Source organism: Cyphomyrmex costatus, unplaced genomic scaffold, assembly GCF_001594065.2.
Source record: "Cyphomyrmex costatus isolate MS0001 unplaced genomic scaffold, Ccosl1.0 scaffold133, whole genome shotgun sequence".
Classification (NCBI taxonomy): domain Eukaryota; kingdom Metazoa; phylum Arthropoda; class Insecta; order Hymenoptera; family Formicidae; genus Cyphomyrmex; species Cyphomyrmex costatus.
This window is the reverse complement of record NW_017275315.1, coordinates 697,428-713,910: the sequence shown is the minus strand read 5'-3', so window position 1 is coordinate 713,910 and position 16,483 is coordinate 697,428. Positions and strand designations below refer to the sequence as shown.

The 16,483-nt window shown below is 30.7% G+C and overlaps 3 protein-coding genes across 3 annotated transcripts; all 3 read right to left on the bottom strand.

The window, feature by feature from the left end:
* Nucleotides 1–3,572: 3,572 nt before the first annotated feature.
* On the bottom strand, nt 3,573–4,590 carry LOC108782686 (uncharacterized; the record flags this gene model as incomplete). Its single annotated transcript, XM_018551013.1, has 3 exons — nt 4,209–4,590; nt 3,896–4,041; nt 3,573–3,740 (listed from the first exon to the last, which is right to left on the bottom strand). Coding segments are annotated over exons 1-3 (696 nt in total), but the record flags the coding sequence as incomplete, so codon positions are not given.
* Nucleotides 4,591–5,140: 550 nt separating this feature from the next.
* On the bottom strand, nt 5,141–6,490 carry LOC108782722 (uncharacterized). The gene is made up of 3 exons (XM_018551076.1): nt 6,379–6,490; nt 5,667–5,942; nt 5,141–5,540 (listed from the first exon to the last, which is right to left on the bottom strand). Exons 1-3 carry the CDS (start codon nt 6,458–6,460, stop codon nt 5,173–5,175), a joined length of 726 nt encoding a protein of 241 aa, XP_018406578.1. The 5' UTR covers nt 6,461–6,490; the 3' UTR covers nt 5,141–5,172.
* A 1,550-nt stretch (nt 6,491–8,040) lies between these two features.
* Nucleotides 8,041–12,657, bottom strand: LOC108782715 (zinc finger protein hangover). The gene is made up of 6 exons (XM_018551068.1): nt 12,546–12,657; nt 11,967–12,152; nt 10,979–11,068; nt 9,714–9,882; nt 8,988–9,478; nt 8,041–8,907 (listed from the first exon to the last, which is right to left on the bottom strand). Exons 1-6 carry the CDS (start codon nt 12,655–12,657, stop codon nt 8,303–8,305), a joined length of 1,653 nt encoding a protein of 550 aa, XP_018406570.1. The 3' UTR covers nt 8,041–8,302.
* Nucleotides 12,658–16,483: the final 3,826 nt, after the last annotated feature.

Below are 16,483 nucleotides of genomic sequence, written 5' to 3'. Positions count from 1 at the left end.
CTGATTTGTGTATTATAAAATTCGGTTAGTGTATAATATTAGTCAATTAATTTGAATGTCAAATAAAAATTTATACACAGCTTTCATTATTTTCATATCAATCGTTTAATAATTAATATCGTTGATTATCGTTTAACACCTATCAGTTGATAATAAAAATTTGCATACTTTGATAAGATAATAAGTTATTTTATTATAAATAATGATTTAATAACAATAATAATGATTAAATTTATTTTTAATTTATATTACTTATTTAGTATATGTATCTATTATATTTATATAATGAAATATGATATTTTTAGATAAAAAATAAAATGAAATATAAAGAAATATTATCATATACGTAATGAAATATTATCATATTGAAAAATGTCATAATAATTTTATTAAGCGCGTTACTCATTTAGTCTACTATCTTTGCTTATCTAACCCCATCTATCGTTTTATAATTCATAAATTAATCTTTTTTGATATTTTTGGGTGTGTTAAGTTAGCACCCCAACTATAGTACTCAGGAGTTCTGATTAGAGTCTCCACTTCCTTTTAACGAGACGAAGAGTTCAAGAGTTCCGCTTAATAAACATTAAAAAAAAATTAATGGGGTACTAACTTTTTATCGAATTTCGAGGTGGAATAGTTCTGAGCGGCTTAATAGCTTCAATTTGCGATTGCCTAGAGTTCCTGATATGTAAAAAAAATTTTCGAATATTAAAAAAAAATTAAAAATTTTTGAAAAATTAATTTCTAGATACAATAGTTCTGATGATAATTCCTATTTCTTTTTGACGATACGAAGAGTTCTCTATGATTTTTAATAACATATGCGCTTAATAATCATTTTTTAATAATTTTTTAAAAATGGGGTGCTAACTTTTTGACGAAATTCAAGGTAGCATAGTTCTGATCAGCTTAACAGGACTATTTTGTGAATACCTAATTGTTTTTTATGTATCAAAAATAGAGTTCTTGATACATAAAAAATTATTAAAAAATGATTATTAAGCTCATATGTCATTAAAAATCATAGAGAACTCTTCGTATCGTCAAAAAGAAGTAGGAATTATCATCAGAACTATTGTATCTAGAAATTAATTTTTCAAAAATTTTTAATATTTTTTTTAATATTCGAAAATTTTTTTTACATATCAGGAACTCTAAGCAATCGCAAATTGAAGCTATTAAGCCGCTCAGAACTATTCCACCTCGAAATTCGATAAAAAGTTAGTACCCCATTAAAAAAAAATTTTTTTTTAATGTTTATTAAGCGGCACTCTTGTTATTAACTATAGGGAACTCTTCGTTTCGTCGAAAGGAAGTGGGAACTCTAATCAGAACTCCTGAGTACTATATAGTTGGGGTGCTAATTTAATACACCCGATATTTTTAGTTATATATTTTACGTTATATTTATTTATATATATTTATGTTATATTATTAATTATTTCTCCCAATAGATATTCCGCAATTATTTTTCTGTTTGCAACAATCACAATTACGATCGTCATTTAATCGGTATTATTTCTTCAGAAATTTCCGATATCTCAGTGATATCCTCTGCTTCTTCTGGCCTTCCGCTTGTTTCCATAATATTTATTTCCGACGTTTGCACAATCGCTGATTCGCTCGATGTCATTTCCGTCATTGTATTTGTATCGTCAGTTGCCATCATCGGCAATTCTATTGTTATGCTTATGCAATCGTAATTAATCTGCCAAAGTTGTTTCTTGGCGTAAATCTCAAGGCGAAGGCAAGCCGTTATAGATCTATATAGAAAAATCATGTTTTTAGAAATTGTAAATTGAAAATGTATATTTAGAAATAAGCTATTAGCTTCACCAAAGTGAAAATAATTTATTTTATTGTGAAAATAATTGCACAATAAAAATCACAATTAAATTAATTAAAGGCACATTTTAGATTTTTTCGATTGCAGATTTCTAAATATTTCTAAGCAAAATAATAATTTTAACACGTACGTAGGATATTGATTGAGTTGTAAGATATTGACACATGCGGTTGAAAAAAGACAACCGGGAACAAGTACGCAAAACTGGAACGCCTTAAAATCTACAAAATAAGTCTGTAGAAACAAAATGCTTACGGATAAGTGCATAGAAATGCAATAATTCTCTTTAAAGCGTACATATATTGTTATCGTCATAAATTCATTCTTAGATACTCATGGATTCGCGTAGATCAAAATTGAAAATACTAACTCGTGACTGTTCTCGTATTGATTGTGTTCGAACTCAATGCGACATCCACGTTCAGTCCATTCCTCTGATATGTAAAATTGACACATACTACAATATATAACATGAAATATAATATAATATAAAATAGTAATTTAATTTTGTATTTATTATTTTAAATATTAAGCCGAATTTAGACTCACAATCTTTTTGCTCTCTAGTATACAGGATTATCACACTTTGACAGCAAGAACAGGAGAAAGACATCAAGCAGTTGCATGATTGTCTTGTAACCGTGATGGTTCTATAAATCAACAATCCTCTTGATATGCCGGTGCCTAATAAATGTTCTCTTATTTAATTTTATTAAAAAAATTGTAATATATATAATCAAATTAAAAGCACACACGCGCGCATCAAAAAATTAAATAATAAATAAGAAGCTCTAGCACATTTTTTTAAAATAATTTAAAAATAAATTACTTAATAAATCGCGCGCGGTAGAAATAAAATGTTTTCATCTGATATTATGATTAAAAGTTAAAATAATTGTACCAACTTCTATTAACGGGGATAGTTTCATGAAGGAAACACAACCAAATAAAGACAAGAGCACCAATCCTACGAAGATCCATATTTACATATTACGTTAATTATATTTACTCATTAACGAGTTCCAATGACGGCTTGTTTTACACTAAACGCTTTCTGCCTTTCACATTTCGTCCACCGTATACAGGATGCAATCACAAGCTATTGTATTGGGAACCTTTAGAAAATGTCCGGAACGTTTTTGTCTCCACCTGAATTATATAGCGTAATATTCACCATTATACTCTCGTAGAGAGCATTTATTGTTCCCTACATGTCCCTTATATATACGAGATCAAAAAACAATGCACGTTTTTATAACAAAGGTATACTGCACATCAAATTACAAATGTTGCACAAATGTACACATACATCGTTTCTCCTACATTATTTGATATTTAAATAATATTTAAAATTTTAATGAAAAGAAATAGTATCGATCAGTAAATGGAAATATAACATAAAAAAGAATAGCATGCATTTCTTCTTTCTTATATATATAATTAATAAAACATCAAACATATAATTTTCTGAGAATGTAATTTATTAAAACTCTGAATATTAAATAAAAACTGACCGAGAAAATAATTCAATCAAGACAGATATTCGTGTCTAATAGTATTCTTATAAAAATATCATTAGATATCAAGATCAGTCTTGACCAAATATAGCTTCTTTACTTAATTGCATTTATTAAAATATAATGATATAAATACGCATACATGGCACAATATAATTTATACTATCACTATCCGTTAAAAAAAATGTTTAATATATATCGTCGTCGTCGTCATCATCGTCATCATCGTCATCATCGTCGTCGTCGTCGTCATCATAATCATCATTATTATCCACGTCTTCCGGAAAAAATTCTACTTGGCCTAAACCACCTCCGTCTTCTGGTTTTAACAAAGCTAATCCGTTTGAACCGAATCTAAGACAGTCTAAACTAACCTGTGGAAATAGATAAGATTGGACAAAATTATATGTCATTTATGATCGATATATTATTTATATCACAATAAAATATGCAAATCTATCTGTGTCTGTTAGATTTGAAAATTGTGATATCAATAATATTCTTCAGATAATGAACTTTCAAATCTGACCTTAAACAGTGTAGTATCCTGGAACTTTCCTTCCATATTAAGACATAAATGAATATTTCTGCCTTGAAAATATATATTATAAAATCTAACGCACGCTCTGATCGGTAGCCTTGGAACAGGAACACATATCGGTCTAGGATTTTTCCCTGTAATAACGAAATAAATTAAGAAAATATAATAAATATAGAAGCATGATTAGCATGAAAATATGATTTATTTCTTTTATCTATAAATTATCAAAATTAATTGATTATTGATGTATTGGTTCTTAATATTATTCTATTATACTTATTCTATTATATTATTCGCTTACCAGAAACAGTTCTTGTGTAAATAATTCTGTCGTTCATCATGATATTCGCGGTGAAGCTGAACTCATCAGGATCATACGTGATATTTACGCAGGCTTTTTGTTTCCACGTGTCGTATAGGATTCTTGAACAACATGAACAGACACCACCGCTACACTGACAAGGTCTGTTTGTAGTGACCGTGTCATTTTCTGATGCTGATGAATTTGAAGCCTGCCTCAAGAGTATCTTCACTTGCTCCAGATCTTCTTGCGATTTTGAGAGATCTTCGAGCTCACTGTTAAAACTTTTTTCTGTCGTAAAACTTTCGTCAGCCTTTGATCCTGACACTAAGCATGATTGCACGAGAACGATGCTCAACAGCAACCAGTAAACGGTCTTCATCTTGCGTCCTTGATCTTGTCTGACATTCAACGGAAACAAGAGGACATCTCCTTGAGATGTGCCTCCTTGCTGGACGATTGAAACTCGACTGGCCGGTTAACGGACATTTATACTGACCTAGTTTTACGGTGAAATTTAGGCTTGGCTTGCTCGTCCGCATTTTGTTATTAACTAGAAAAGAAGCAACAGGATTCTATGGAAGTGCTGTTCTCTCATATATCTTTTATTGTTAAATATAGTAGAAATATAAAAATTTATAACAAAATTTGAATATTTGAATTTTGAGAATTAAATTAATATGATTCACCATTAATATTGATAATGCAAAGTTCTCGAAGATATTGTCTATAATTGAAGCACAAGCTTTATTTAATGAAGGGAAGAAACTCAGTAAACATCTGCAAGTTACATGTAACGTATATACATGTTAGTTGTAACGTTCCATTCAACAATATATTTATTTATAACTAAAATAATATGTATAAATAAAACATTAACTGTAATATATAATAAATACATTTATAACATTATAATAACAACGTCGATCTTGTATACATGTAATTTTATAATATTATGTCGACATTATATCTTTAATTGACCAATGTTGTTCTCCTCCTCGGGAGTCATATTTGAAGTATGATTGCTTAGAAAGTTAACAGAAACTGGCTCGAAGTCCACTGGATCGTATATTTCCGGTCCATTCACTTCTGGTTTAATCGCTGTCAGTTGAGGAACACTACTGTTATTGTCGGGTTTTATCCAAGAAACTCCATCTGCGCCAATCTTTACACAATCGAAGTGCAAAACCAAGACTGGCCACGTTACTACAAGTGCCTCTAAATCAATGCACGCATGCAGATTTCTGCCGGATAAGTAGACATCGAAGACACGTACGCAGAAGGATATGAAAGGTGGATAGAAAGGCACGCAGAACGGTATTTGATTTCTGTCTGCAAATTAATTGATTCCATTATGCAATAAATATATAAAAATTTAACGGATTTAAATCTACATAATTAGTTAAAAGCTTGTTAATCATAAATTTTGTGAAAAATTTACATTCAAGTGGCACTCACCAGAAAAAGAATTGGTATTAAGAAGTTCTTTTTCATTTACTATAAGTTTTAGATTCATGGCAAGATTCTCAGGGTAAAAGGTAATATTAGTGCAGGCATAACGGTCAATATTAAATCTAGTTATGTTGATGCCATTACAACAGCTACATATAAGACCCTCGCAGTTGCAGTTTGCACCATAGAAACCGATCCCAGGAAAGGAGTCACGACCGACATATTCTAATGCACCTTTCAATGCTAAACGTGTGTTCGGATCGTAGAATATACTAAATCCGTCTGAAAAAGCAATTTATGAAAAGTATATTAGAAACACATACGGAAAAAATGTGTTAATAAAAAATACAATTTTTTTTTAAATAATAGCAATAATTTATAAAGGTAATTAAAAAGTAATAAAATTTATCTAAAGGGAAACAATATTAAATGTAATTTTTTTTATTAATTGTACATTTTATCTTTAATTCGTGCATTTTCATGTAATAAAACAATAATATGATATATTTACTCCTATCGTAATAATAACGCTAATATCTTTATTACAATATAATAATTGTATATTTGCAATGTATTATGATAAAAAAGTAATTTTTTTATTTATAAGTTTGTGCTATTATTATATATTTTTATAGTGTTTAAATAGAAGTTCTATATATCTTTCGCAAGTGCTGTTTTTTCAAACTATAAAATATTAATTAATTAAACTGCTTCTTACTAATATAATTGATGTAATTGTTCGCACAAATATTCTGAACACCTAAGACCAAAAGAGATATAAGCAGCCACTTAGTTAACATGATGGCACAACTGTACAACCTGCACGCTTCAATGCTAATAGAAGACTGAAATTGGGCACACGTTGGACCAAGACGCAGAGACACCTGTTCATTAATTATGCATCAACTTTCAATGGTAGGTAAAGAATGCTTAATTGCAACCATTAAGTGATAATTCACGACGCAAAGAACAATCAAAGACGAAAGACATAAATACACCTTTATTCTTACAAAAAATTTAAGTTTTAAATGATTATTAAATCTGAAAAAACTCTCATTAATCCGAAAACTTGAAATTTTGCAAAAAGTATGCACGTACTGAATGAAAATCAAATTACACAAGTGTTTTGAATTTTGGCAATAAAACAGATCTAAGGATGCAATCTCTTTAAAGAAACTTGATTTTTTCTACCTTTATTTATTATACAATACATTTTTAAAATCACAAAGAATATTCAGAAAATTAGCTTTTAATTTTTAAATTTAACAATAAAGAGGTAATATTAATTATTAATTTATTTTTAATTTAATGCAACATTATCCAAAATAATACATCAAACAAGCAGCAATTCGAGCTCTCGTTACGTAACAAAATTTAAGATTTCATTTCACATGATTTAAGAAAATATTAAAGATAAGAGTCCGCTTGTCTTAATACACGTGTGTTATTATCGTGCTTGAGTTTATTATTAAAATCTGTTTGTGTTTACGAATATAAAACTCTTATCTTTAATGTCGTACATATTAAGCACTATCAAATAATCCTAATTTTCTCCGTTGCGTACAAAATAAGTGCTTAAATACTTAAATCATTGCATGATGAAAACGTTATATCATTTTATAAATAAAACTACATTTAAAGATATCATAAAATAATTAAAAGCATTAACATATTTTTATAATATTTTTATAATTAATTATTACAATTCAATTTTTTTAATTTTTTGACAGAATTTTAATTATTAAAAATATATATTAAATATTTTTATACAGAATTTTAATAATTCTAATAAATTTAATTAAATTAGTGTATATTCCATTTAACTAATTTAAATTTAATTATAACAAAAATTCATTAATTAAAAATTAAATTAACAATTATAAATATGAAAGGTATATGGTATTTACAGATACAGCGCGTTATATTTATTTATTTATTACAGAATCAATAAATAACTTAATAAGTACATAAATCATAAATATTTGCCCTTAATAAATAACGTACGTTAATCTAATCAAGCAAATTATTATGGCTGAGGTCACGAACAATTCGAGATATATTTTATATATATATTATATATATATAAGTCTTTTTTATAAACAAAAAAATTTTTGTGTTATATAAAATCCTTCTAGGATTTTGTTTCCAATACATAAATATTTTCTAATTACGCAATTCTATTTGAGCCTTCTCTCAAGAAAGTTCTTCCATCTTTGTTGTAAAATCTCATATCAGTCTCCATATTATTCAATAAATAAAAATAAATTAAATAAAAATTAACTACATTAAGAAATAAGATAATTGTGATAGCGAAGTAAACTGCTTATTTTTCAACAATCCAGTTATTGTAATGTAGCTGCTATTGTTAATGAACCCTTTTTACAATTACATTGTAATTAGAAGATAATAAAATAATTAGAACGTCGTAGAAACACGAACCCGTTATTTTTAGTAAAATTGCGTGTCGAGAAACGTTGACTTTTATAATCTCATGATCACTGTCACAATTATACCAATCTATCGAATCTCCGCTAATCCGAACAAAACATTTTGAGTTTTGTTGGATCAACGAACTCATGGCCAGATAAGAAGGACGACCTTTCTTCAATTATTCTATTGACTGGAACAATGATCTGTACACTTCAAAGCCTCGTAATTTTCCTTTGTTGATTTTCACTGAAATGCCTCTTCCTCCCAAGAAATCCCAATTCAAAGCCGTAATCATCGTCATCGTGCTCGACATTAGTTTGATTAGATTTGATATCTTCTTTACTTTTCTTATTTTTGCCAGTACCTATAAGAGCGCTTAGCATGGCATTTTCCTCTTCATCGTCATCATCATCTAAATCGGCAAGATCCTTTTCGTCATCGTCATCGTCATCGAGTTCTTCATGCTTCTCATCATCCAGTTTGTCGTCATCTTCATCTTCGTCTTCGTCTTCATCCTCGTCATCTTTATCATCATCGTCATCGTCTTCGAGACTGTCATCTTCGTCGTCGAGATCTTCATCATCATCATCATCTAAAATGTCGTCATCATCATCATCCTCATCCTTGATGGGTTTTTTCACTGGCTTTTCAGGATCGTGAATGGCGTTTATACTGGTCGATGTCACTGTGGGTTTCTTTTTGTTTCCAATGACTCCCTTCTTCACTTTATTGACAATTGGCGTCTTATCGGGTTTCGCAGTATACACGATTTTGTTGGAGGATTCCGTGATTTGTTCCTTATTCTCATCAGTGCTGTCTTCGGTATTGCTCTCGGTCAATCCTGTATCACGATTTTGTTGGAGGATTCCGTGATTTGTTCCTTATTCTCATCAGTGCTGTCTTCGGTATTGTTCTCGGTCAATCCTGTATCTTCTTCTTCTTCTTCTTCTGCTTTGAATGGTTCCTCAGTGCTGTCGTGTTCCTCGTAGTTAATATCCTGCTCGTTGCTGAAGGTGGACAGCTCATGATCTTCCAATGGTGCTGGAGTCGTTGGCCGTGGTAGAATTGGTATAGTGAATTCCAATAACGGCGCCGCAGTAGTAACCTTAGGTCTTGTCGGCACTTCGTCATCGCCAGTAAAGATATCTAATAGAGCACTGAAACCTAACGGATCGTCATCGTCGTCATCATCATCTGATTCTTGTGCATCAACTTCCGAACCATCGGGAACGGAATTTGTAATGGGTCTTTCATCATCTTCATCGTCCTCGTCATCATCCGAACCGAGTCCGAAAAAATCATCATCATCGTCTTCTTCTGAACTAGCATCTGTCTCGATAGTTGGAAGTGGCTCAGCCGGTCGAAGCTTCAGACCATCTGGACCAAATCTAAAATTCAAGATCGAATTATGAAACGTTATCTTTCACACAACATAGTCCTCTAAGGAATAAGATATTTAAGACAAAGGAGGTGCCTCAGAGATCTGTATTGTGTGGAATATTTTAATAAATAATTTGCATATTAATTTTTTTTATCTTTTTTCTTTACGAATTTTTCTTGTATCTTGTAAATTTAGAGAAAGAACAATTCAAATTTGTTACTATTTTTTTTCATTGTAAATACCTGAAACAACTAACACGAAGCGTAGCTTCCAACTCGGTAGGGGATTGCAGTTCTAAGCCGAGGCATGCTTTAAAATGATTCTTCGCATCGCGTTGGATGGAATAAATCCTGCCACAAAATTGGGTAAAGCCACCAGGAAGCGGTACGCACACAGGCTTCGGATTCTTTCCTGAAATTTATAATGTTCAACGCATATACAAATCGAACTTTATATATTATAATTCTTTCAAAACCATTCACTGAAATTTCAAGATAATGTACATCTAATAAATAAGAAATAAAATGTCCAAACGGAACAAAATTTTATTGAAATTGAAATTTTATATTGAAAAAATGTCTCAGACTTGTATTATCTGTATGTGATGATATCTGGAACCTGTTTAGCTCAAACAAATTGAGGTCATTAAAAGCGATTAAAAAAGAACAAACACACTCAATGTCAAAAAACCGTCTGTGTAAATACTTTCGCTTCGCTAAACTGACATGAATTCATCTAGTAGCGCCTATTCATCACCGTTGACTTCGCTCACGCCCGCATGTGTGCATGTGTGTGTGTGTGTATGTGTATGGTGTAATTTCATGAACGCACATACCAGAGAAATTGATCTTACACATACGAAATTGACACGACAATGTGAAATTTACCCAGTATAATGAAGCAAAAGTATTTTTTATGTAGCTATTGCATATAGTTTCGTGTTCTTTAAAAGGAAGTAAAAGTTTCAAATACCATGTATGCACTGTATCGACAGATTTCAATGACAATAATAAACACTGCCGGGTGAAAGTCGAATTATAACTTCCTGAACATTACGTTAATATATATCCACCAAACGTTGATTCACGCGCAATTAACACACTTTTCTTGTTAATATTGTCGAACGGTACACGTGCATGATTTAGTCTCTTACAAAGCATGTGACACAAATTGTCCATCAAATAAAGAGGTGTATGCTTTCAACGACTATCAAGCTTAGTTTTTCCATAGTTTATAATTGTATTGTTTCAAATCAACAATTATCGGAATAGCGCTAAATAAATGAAAAAGAGATCTTATTATATTTTATTAGTGAATTTTCTATAATTATTCTCAACGATTTTATTTTATTTCTTCATTTCTGTAATATTACGTTTTCAGACTTTGCCATTCATTAAAATTTTCTTAAATTAAATAAATAATTCATAAGAGATATTGATTAATTAGAGAAAGTGCCAGAAGAAAGAATGTGTTAATCGTGACTATTATAGACAATGAATGTGATTACCGTTAACAATCGTGCTGGTTAATATGTTGTCGCCGAAGCTCAGCTGGACTGCCAAATTGTCACCTTGAAGATACTGCAACGAAGCGCATCCTAGAATTTTACATACAAAAATTCTTTCAGGAAAAATATATTTATAAAACATAATAAGTTTTATTATAAAGAATTGCAAAATTAAATTTTAGAATTAAATTTTACCATAAAATATGCAGAAATAAATTCTATTTTATGTAAAATACAAGGTGATCCATTTAAATCAAACATTTTAAATATTTCGCTTATTTTTGATGATATAAAAAATGTTTCAGATGGAAATGGAAGTAGTTTCGAAGAAGACATATTTTAATCATGTTGTGTTTTTCTAAGTGAAGGTACCAAAAATACATAAAAGTCATCTCCATTTTTTTAAATAAAAACGTAATTTTTTTTACATAATATAATTCCTGTGTTTATTCTACATATAAAAGTATCAAGGTAATGATATCAAAAAATTAATAGCTTTCGGATTATTTAATATTTTATGTCAATACATGCCAGAATAAAATATAAAATATCTCGTAAACTATTGACTTTTTTATATCACTACCTTAACACTTTTATATGTAGAATAATTAAAGAAATTATATTATGTAAAAAAAATTATGCAACTCCACTTAAAAAATAGAGGTGACCTTTATATCTTTTTGGCGCCTCCATCTAGAAAAAGCACAACGTGACCAAAATACGTTCCCTTCGAAACCGTTCCACTTTCATCTGAAACATTTTTTTATATCATCAAAGATAAGCGAAATATTCAAGATGTTCAATTTAAGTGGACTAACCTGTATATAACGTAAAAGATATGACGTACAATATATGACAACACGATACTATAGATAACAAACGCATTAATAGTAAAGAGCAATGTGGGAATACAAGTATGTAATTATACACTTACGTTCCCATTCTGCACTTTCATTTTTCGTGTGCAATTACATTGCGTGATAATTACCCGGTCCTTTTAGTTGAACGAGCGGTATGTGAAAGTCCCGACAGCAATTGCAAATGTTCTCGTTGCAGGTGCAGTATCGGTTTACGCTATCGGTCGCCTGTTTTAGCGACATCGTTGTTAAATCTATGTCGCTCTGTTTCACATTATTCGCGGCTCGTGTCACCCGATGAGTCGTCTCATTACGATCTGTAAACATTTTGTAATTTAAAGCCGTTTTAAATCTACAAGAATCAGGAATCTTATTTATAATTTTATGTGGCGCGGAATATGAGCAAAATTATGTAAAATGTGCACATAAAATCTATATTAAAAAATACACATGTGTGCAATAAAATATACGTATATAATTTTAAACAAAATTCTGAAATTCTAAAATCCTCTAATTTAAGATAGTATAAAATAAGATTTAAATAACATGAGATTGTTTATTCTTATATATATATATATATATATATATATATACACATATATACATTCATATAAGCAATGAAATCTGTATGAAAATTTATTTCTATGTTTTACAAATTCATATTTTTGCTCTTTTATTATTAGTTTTTTTCTTAAAGCTGTTTCTCTCACCAATTACTCGGCCGTAAGCCGCAAAGGCCACCAACAAGAGGATCAGCAACAGCTCAAAAATTGTCGATAATCGCATCTTTTCACTTTGTTCTAGAAACAATGCCAAGAACATATAATACGGTTGTAATGTTACTGTGAAAAATAACCATTTCATATGTAGTGGCACGCACGTTCCAGTCTTATTACAGTTTCTTTCGGTCGATTCTAATAAAAAAAACACGACAATAAGAACTGTAAAAACATCAAATATTTTACGCACGTGCCGCAATTCTGAATTAGCGACAAATATTATTTTGTAGTTTTATACCTGCTTTATATAGCAAATGTATTTTTCTAATGTATACTGAAATTATTTTTTTTTTTAAAGATTAAATTTTTTTAACACGCTAAGAAAAAGATTGATTAAATTTTAATGAATATTTCTTTGAATGATCTTAATGGAATATTTACTTATATTAAATAAACATATTTAAACAAATAAAAAAATGGTAATTCAATCAAACTAATGATTTTCGTGTGTAATAAATAGACATTTAATAAATATTCCGCTATGACTATTCAAACAAATATTTATTACAATTTAATAAATTTTTTCTCGGTGCAGATATCTGTTAGATAATAATCAGTATATATCTCATTTTATCACTGATTAATAAAATAAAATATTTACACATATTTGAATTAATATAGCTGCAAATTTTTCTTAAAATCGTTTAATTGATTAATATTTCTATAACGTTCAGGTCTTTTTTGATATATCTAATTTTAGTAGTGAAACATTTAGATGCCTATATTTTACATACACTTATTAAACTTTTCCTCGAAAGCTCGTTTCATCGATTAAACAATTTTAATTAAGATCGCGCTCATCATTTATTTTACGCAGTTTGCGTAAATTTATCTTACTATTCATAAAGACATTAAAAAAAGAAGAGTACGTTGAATGTGTTTCTTTTTTCATAATTATTTCTTCCGCCTTCCGATAATTATCCCATATAACCTCGTCAGCAAACAATAGAGACACTCGTTCCGCTCATCAATTGTCGAGGTAGAGCGGTAATTCTTTACCTTTCTACTTTCCGATTTATAAAAATATTTCTACCAGAACCACCGTGATTCTTTTATCTTTCAGATAAACAACCGGACAAATCGTCCCAGACGCGTATTCTCTTTCCGGTTTCAAACGCGAGTTGCGACCGGTTGACCCAAATCCCGGTCACGGTCAAAGGCGTGTGTATAAGAAAGGCGCTTACTTGAGAGACTCGATGAGACTTTAGTAGCACGAGGAGACGCGTAGCTTTACGTGCGGAATAAACACTCGTGTCACCGTTATAAAGTGCGTTACATATGGTCAAGGTGTTGGATACGATCAACACTATGTTTTGACACGTCGTACGCAGGATGGATTCCTCACGCGTCGCTTCGTATACGGAGATCGAATCGCGGAAGTGATAGTGCGAGAAGTTTAATTGAGCGCAAACGGTAATCTATAAAATGATTTCTATATATTCTTGCTTCATAAATCTACACTTGTTAAGAAAGCAGATAGATAATCAGTATTCATCAAAATGAGGCAAGATAATAAATATTATAAATAAATAATGCATTTACATTAATTATAACATAATTATGTAATAATAATATATGCATCTAGATTGTATACTATTTATATTTAATGGCGCATGTATAATATTTAGTTTCCGAATAATTTAAATGTATCAAATAAAATTCTTGTCAATTTGATATAACACATAGTAAAAAAGCAGAGCTCATGAAATGTTCGTTAATTTTATTTTACATATAAGCTCTATTTTATTAATTAATAATTTACAGACATATAATTCTTATACTAAACGTGTAGAAGCTACATAGAAGAGATATATTATTTTATACGAATTATTTATAAAGAATCACGCATTACCACATTAATTATTCACTACACGTGGGTGATTCTTTGGTAAGAGACTTCACGTTTCTATCGTGATGCGTTTCCCAATTTCTCAGATCCTCCAAATACATAAATTGTAACTTTACCCACCTGTGAGTTGTTGAGAAGAAATCCGAGGAGGCAGCCGTGCTTGTGCTCTCCTGTCTTTTGCACCCTACAGCTCTTTTTCCCTGACTCTTCGTCTTACGAAGGCCAATGTCCAACTGAAGATGCCGCATAACTCCCCCCAAGGTTTCTTTAAAAGTCGGTCAGGCCACCACCACCTGTCCACCAAGCCGCTGCTAGGATTATTAAACATTCTAATGCGCTCTAGGTAAATCAGAGGCGGCCCCTAACCAACCAACGTCGTTCCGATCCTATGTCGTCCTTCATTGGACTACGACGGCGTCGCGCGTCGCCGTCGTCTCGACGACGAAAGCGGGAAGCGGGAAGTCCACTTTTCCATCTCTCCTCAAACCAGTACCAGATGGTTCCGGATGATTCAACTCACACGAAAATGCCCGCAGGAGAGGGGAAAGTCACGCTGGTGACTTCCGACGTCCTTTAATTGCGTCCGGATTCCGACAGAAAAAGCGACAAGCCGCCCCGGGGACGATCTTGGCGATATGCTTATCTGAACTTGTTTAGGTTGTTATTATAAAAAGTTGAATGATATATGAGGTATTTCGAATTAATATTGAGGTGATATACATGACAGAATTACATACACGATTTAATTCGATTATATATAAGATATTATAATTATATTATAATTAATTTACAGTCATCATAAAATAATGTAATCTACTATTATATATTTTTTTACCAACACAACGAAATTATATCTATGACTCGCAATGCATCTACGAATAGCGTAAGTGACTTTATTCGCATTGCACACACACACACATACTAATTTTATTTTAAAATACTTTGCATCTACATTATTTAGTGTACATGGTTCTTAGTAACCAACAAATCAGCTCTTTAATCTCTTTGACAACTATTGACAAGATAATCACTTCAAGAGTACCTCAAGTAAATAAAAAATCTAACATAGACAAAGTTGATATTCTTTTTATAATTTTTTTTCTTCAATGGTTTCAAAACTTGTTTTCTTGAATATTTTTTTATTACCTATACAGTTAAAATAAAATGGTAGATATTACAAATATATGTACAAGTAAACAAATTTTATATAGACACATATATATAATTATATAATATACTATATATATATATGTAATATATAAATTAAAATTTTTTTTATTCTAAAAAAACTTATAACTTTCCTCAAAGAAATCAGATATGTAGCATTGAGAATTAACATCATTAATCGAAATTATTTCCATTTTTTTAAAAATATTTTCTAACTTTACGCTCAGACACTATCAGCCGATGCCATAAACTCGTACCAGCCGTGAATACCACTGTCCGCGACACAAATTCTAACCGAAGACCCACTTTCGTGCGCGTCCAGTCTCTCGCGGGAGTTTCGTCGCCGTACGAGAGAAGAAAGAAAAGAAAAATATCCGGAACGCAACAAACGACACGAGTGCAGTACAAAATTAATGCAGGTGCTCGCTCGTACGTTCATACATTTGTTCATTTGTTCGTACGTTCGTTCGTCTTCAATCGATTCACGGAATCGTGTTTTGGCGGTTAAGGAGGGGCCTTTCTCCGGTTAGTAGGTCGAAGAAAGTAGTAGGCTCACCAAGAGTGGTTTACCTTGGTTAATATTTGTTCGTTTGTTCTCCAATGCCTTAAGTCGTCGATAGCGATGGCATCAAACTTATCGCGAGCAGTGACTTATTATTTTAGATCACGATATTCCACTTCATTAAGTTCTTCAAGAAATAATAGCATATGAAGGAGAGAAATTAAAATTCTAATAAAGATTATTATAGCAGAGAGATTTTAAATCCTAATTTTTAGACGCATTTTAAGCGTCAAACAAAGCTTTAATTCGATATAAAATTATTTATAAATACTTTGATAAAAATTGCTCCTG

What these genes read in the sequence shown, in the direction of transcription:
- LOC108782722 (XM_018551076.1), bottom strand. Translation starts at nt 6,460, where the DNA reads ATGTTAACTAAGTGGCTGCTTATATCTCTTTTGGTCTTAGGTGTTCAG. An exon ending in CAATTACATCAATTATATTA is followed by an intron (nt 5,943 to 6,378) that starts GTAAGAAGCAGT and finishes TTGCTTTTTCAG; the next exon opens with ACGGATTTAGTATATTCTAC. An exon ending in TAATACCAATTCTTTTTCTG is followed by an intron (nt 5,541 to 5,666) that starts GTGAGTGCCACT and finishes ATTAATTTGCAG; the next exon opens with ACAGAAATCAAATACCGTTC.
- LOC108782715 (XM_018551068.1), bottom strand. Translation starts at nt 12,657, where the DNA reads ATGTTCTTGGCATTGTTTCTAGAACAAAGTGAAAAGATGCGATTATCG. An exon ending in GGCTTACGGCCGAGTAATTG is followed by an intron (nt 12,153 to 12,545) that starts GTGAGAGAAACA and finishes AAATGTTTACAG; the next exon opens with ATCGTAATGAGACGACTCAT. An exon ending in CGAGAACAATACCGAAGACA is followed by an intron (nt 8,908 to 8,987) that starts GCACTGATGAGA and finishes GCAATACCGAAG; the next exon opens with ACAGCACTGATGAGAATAAG.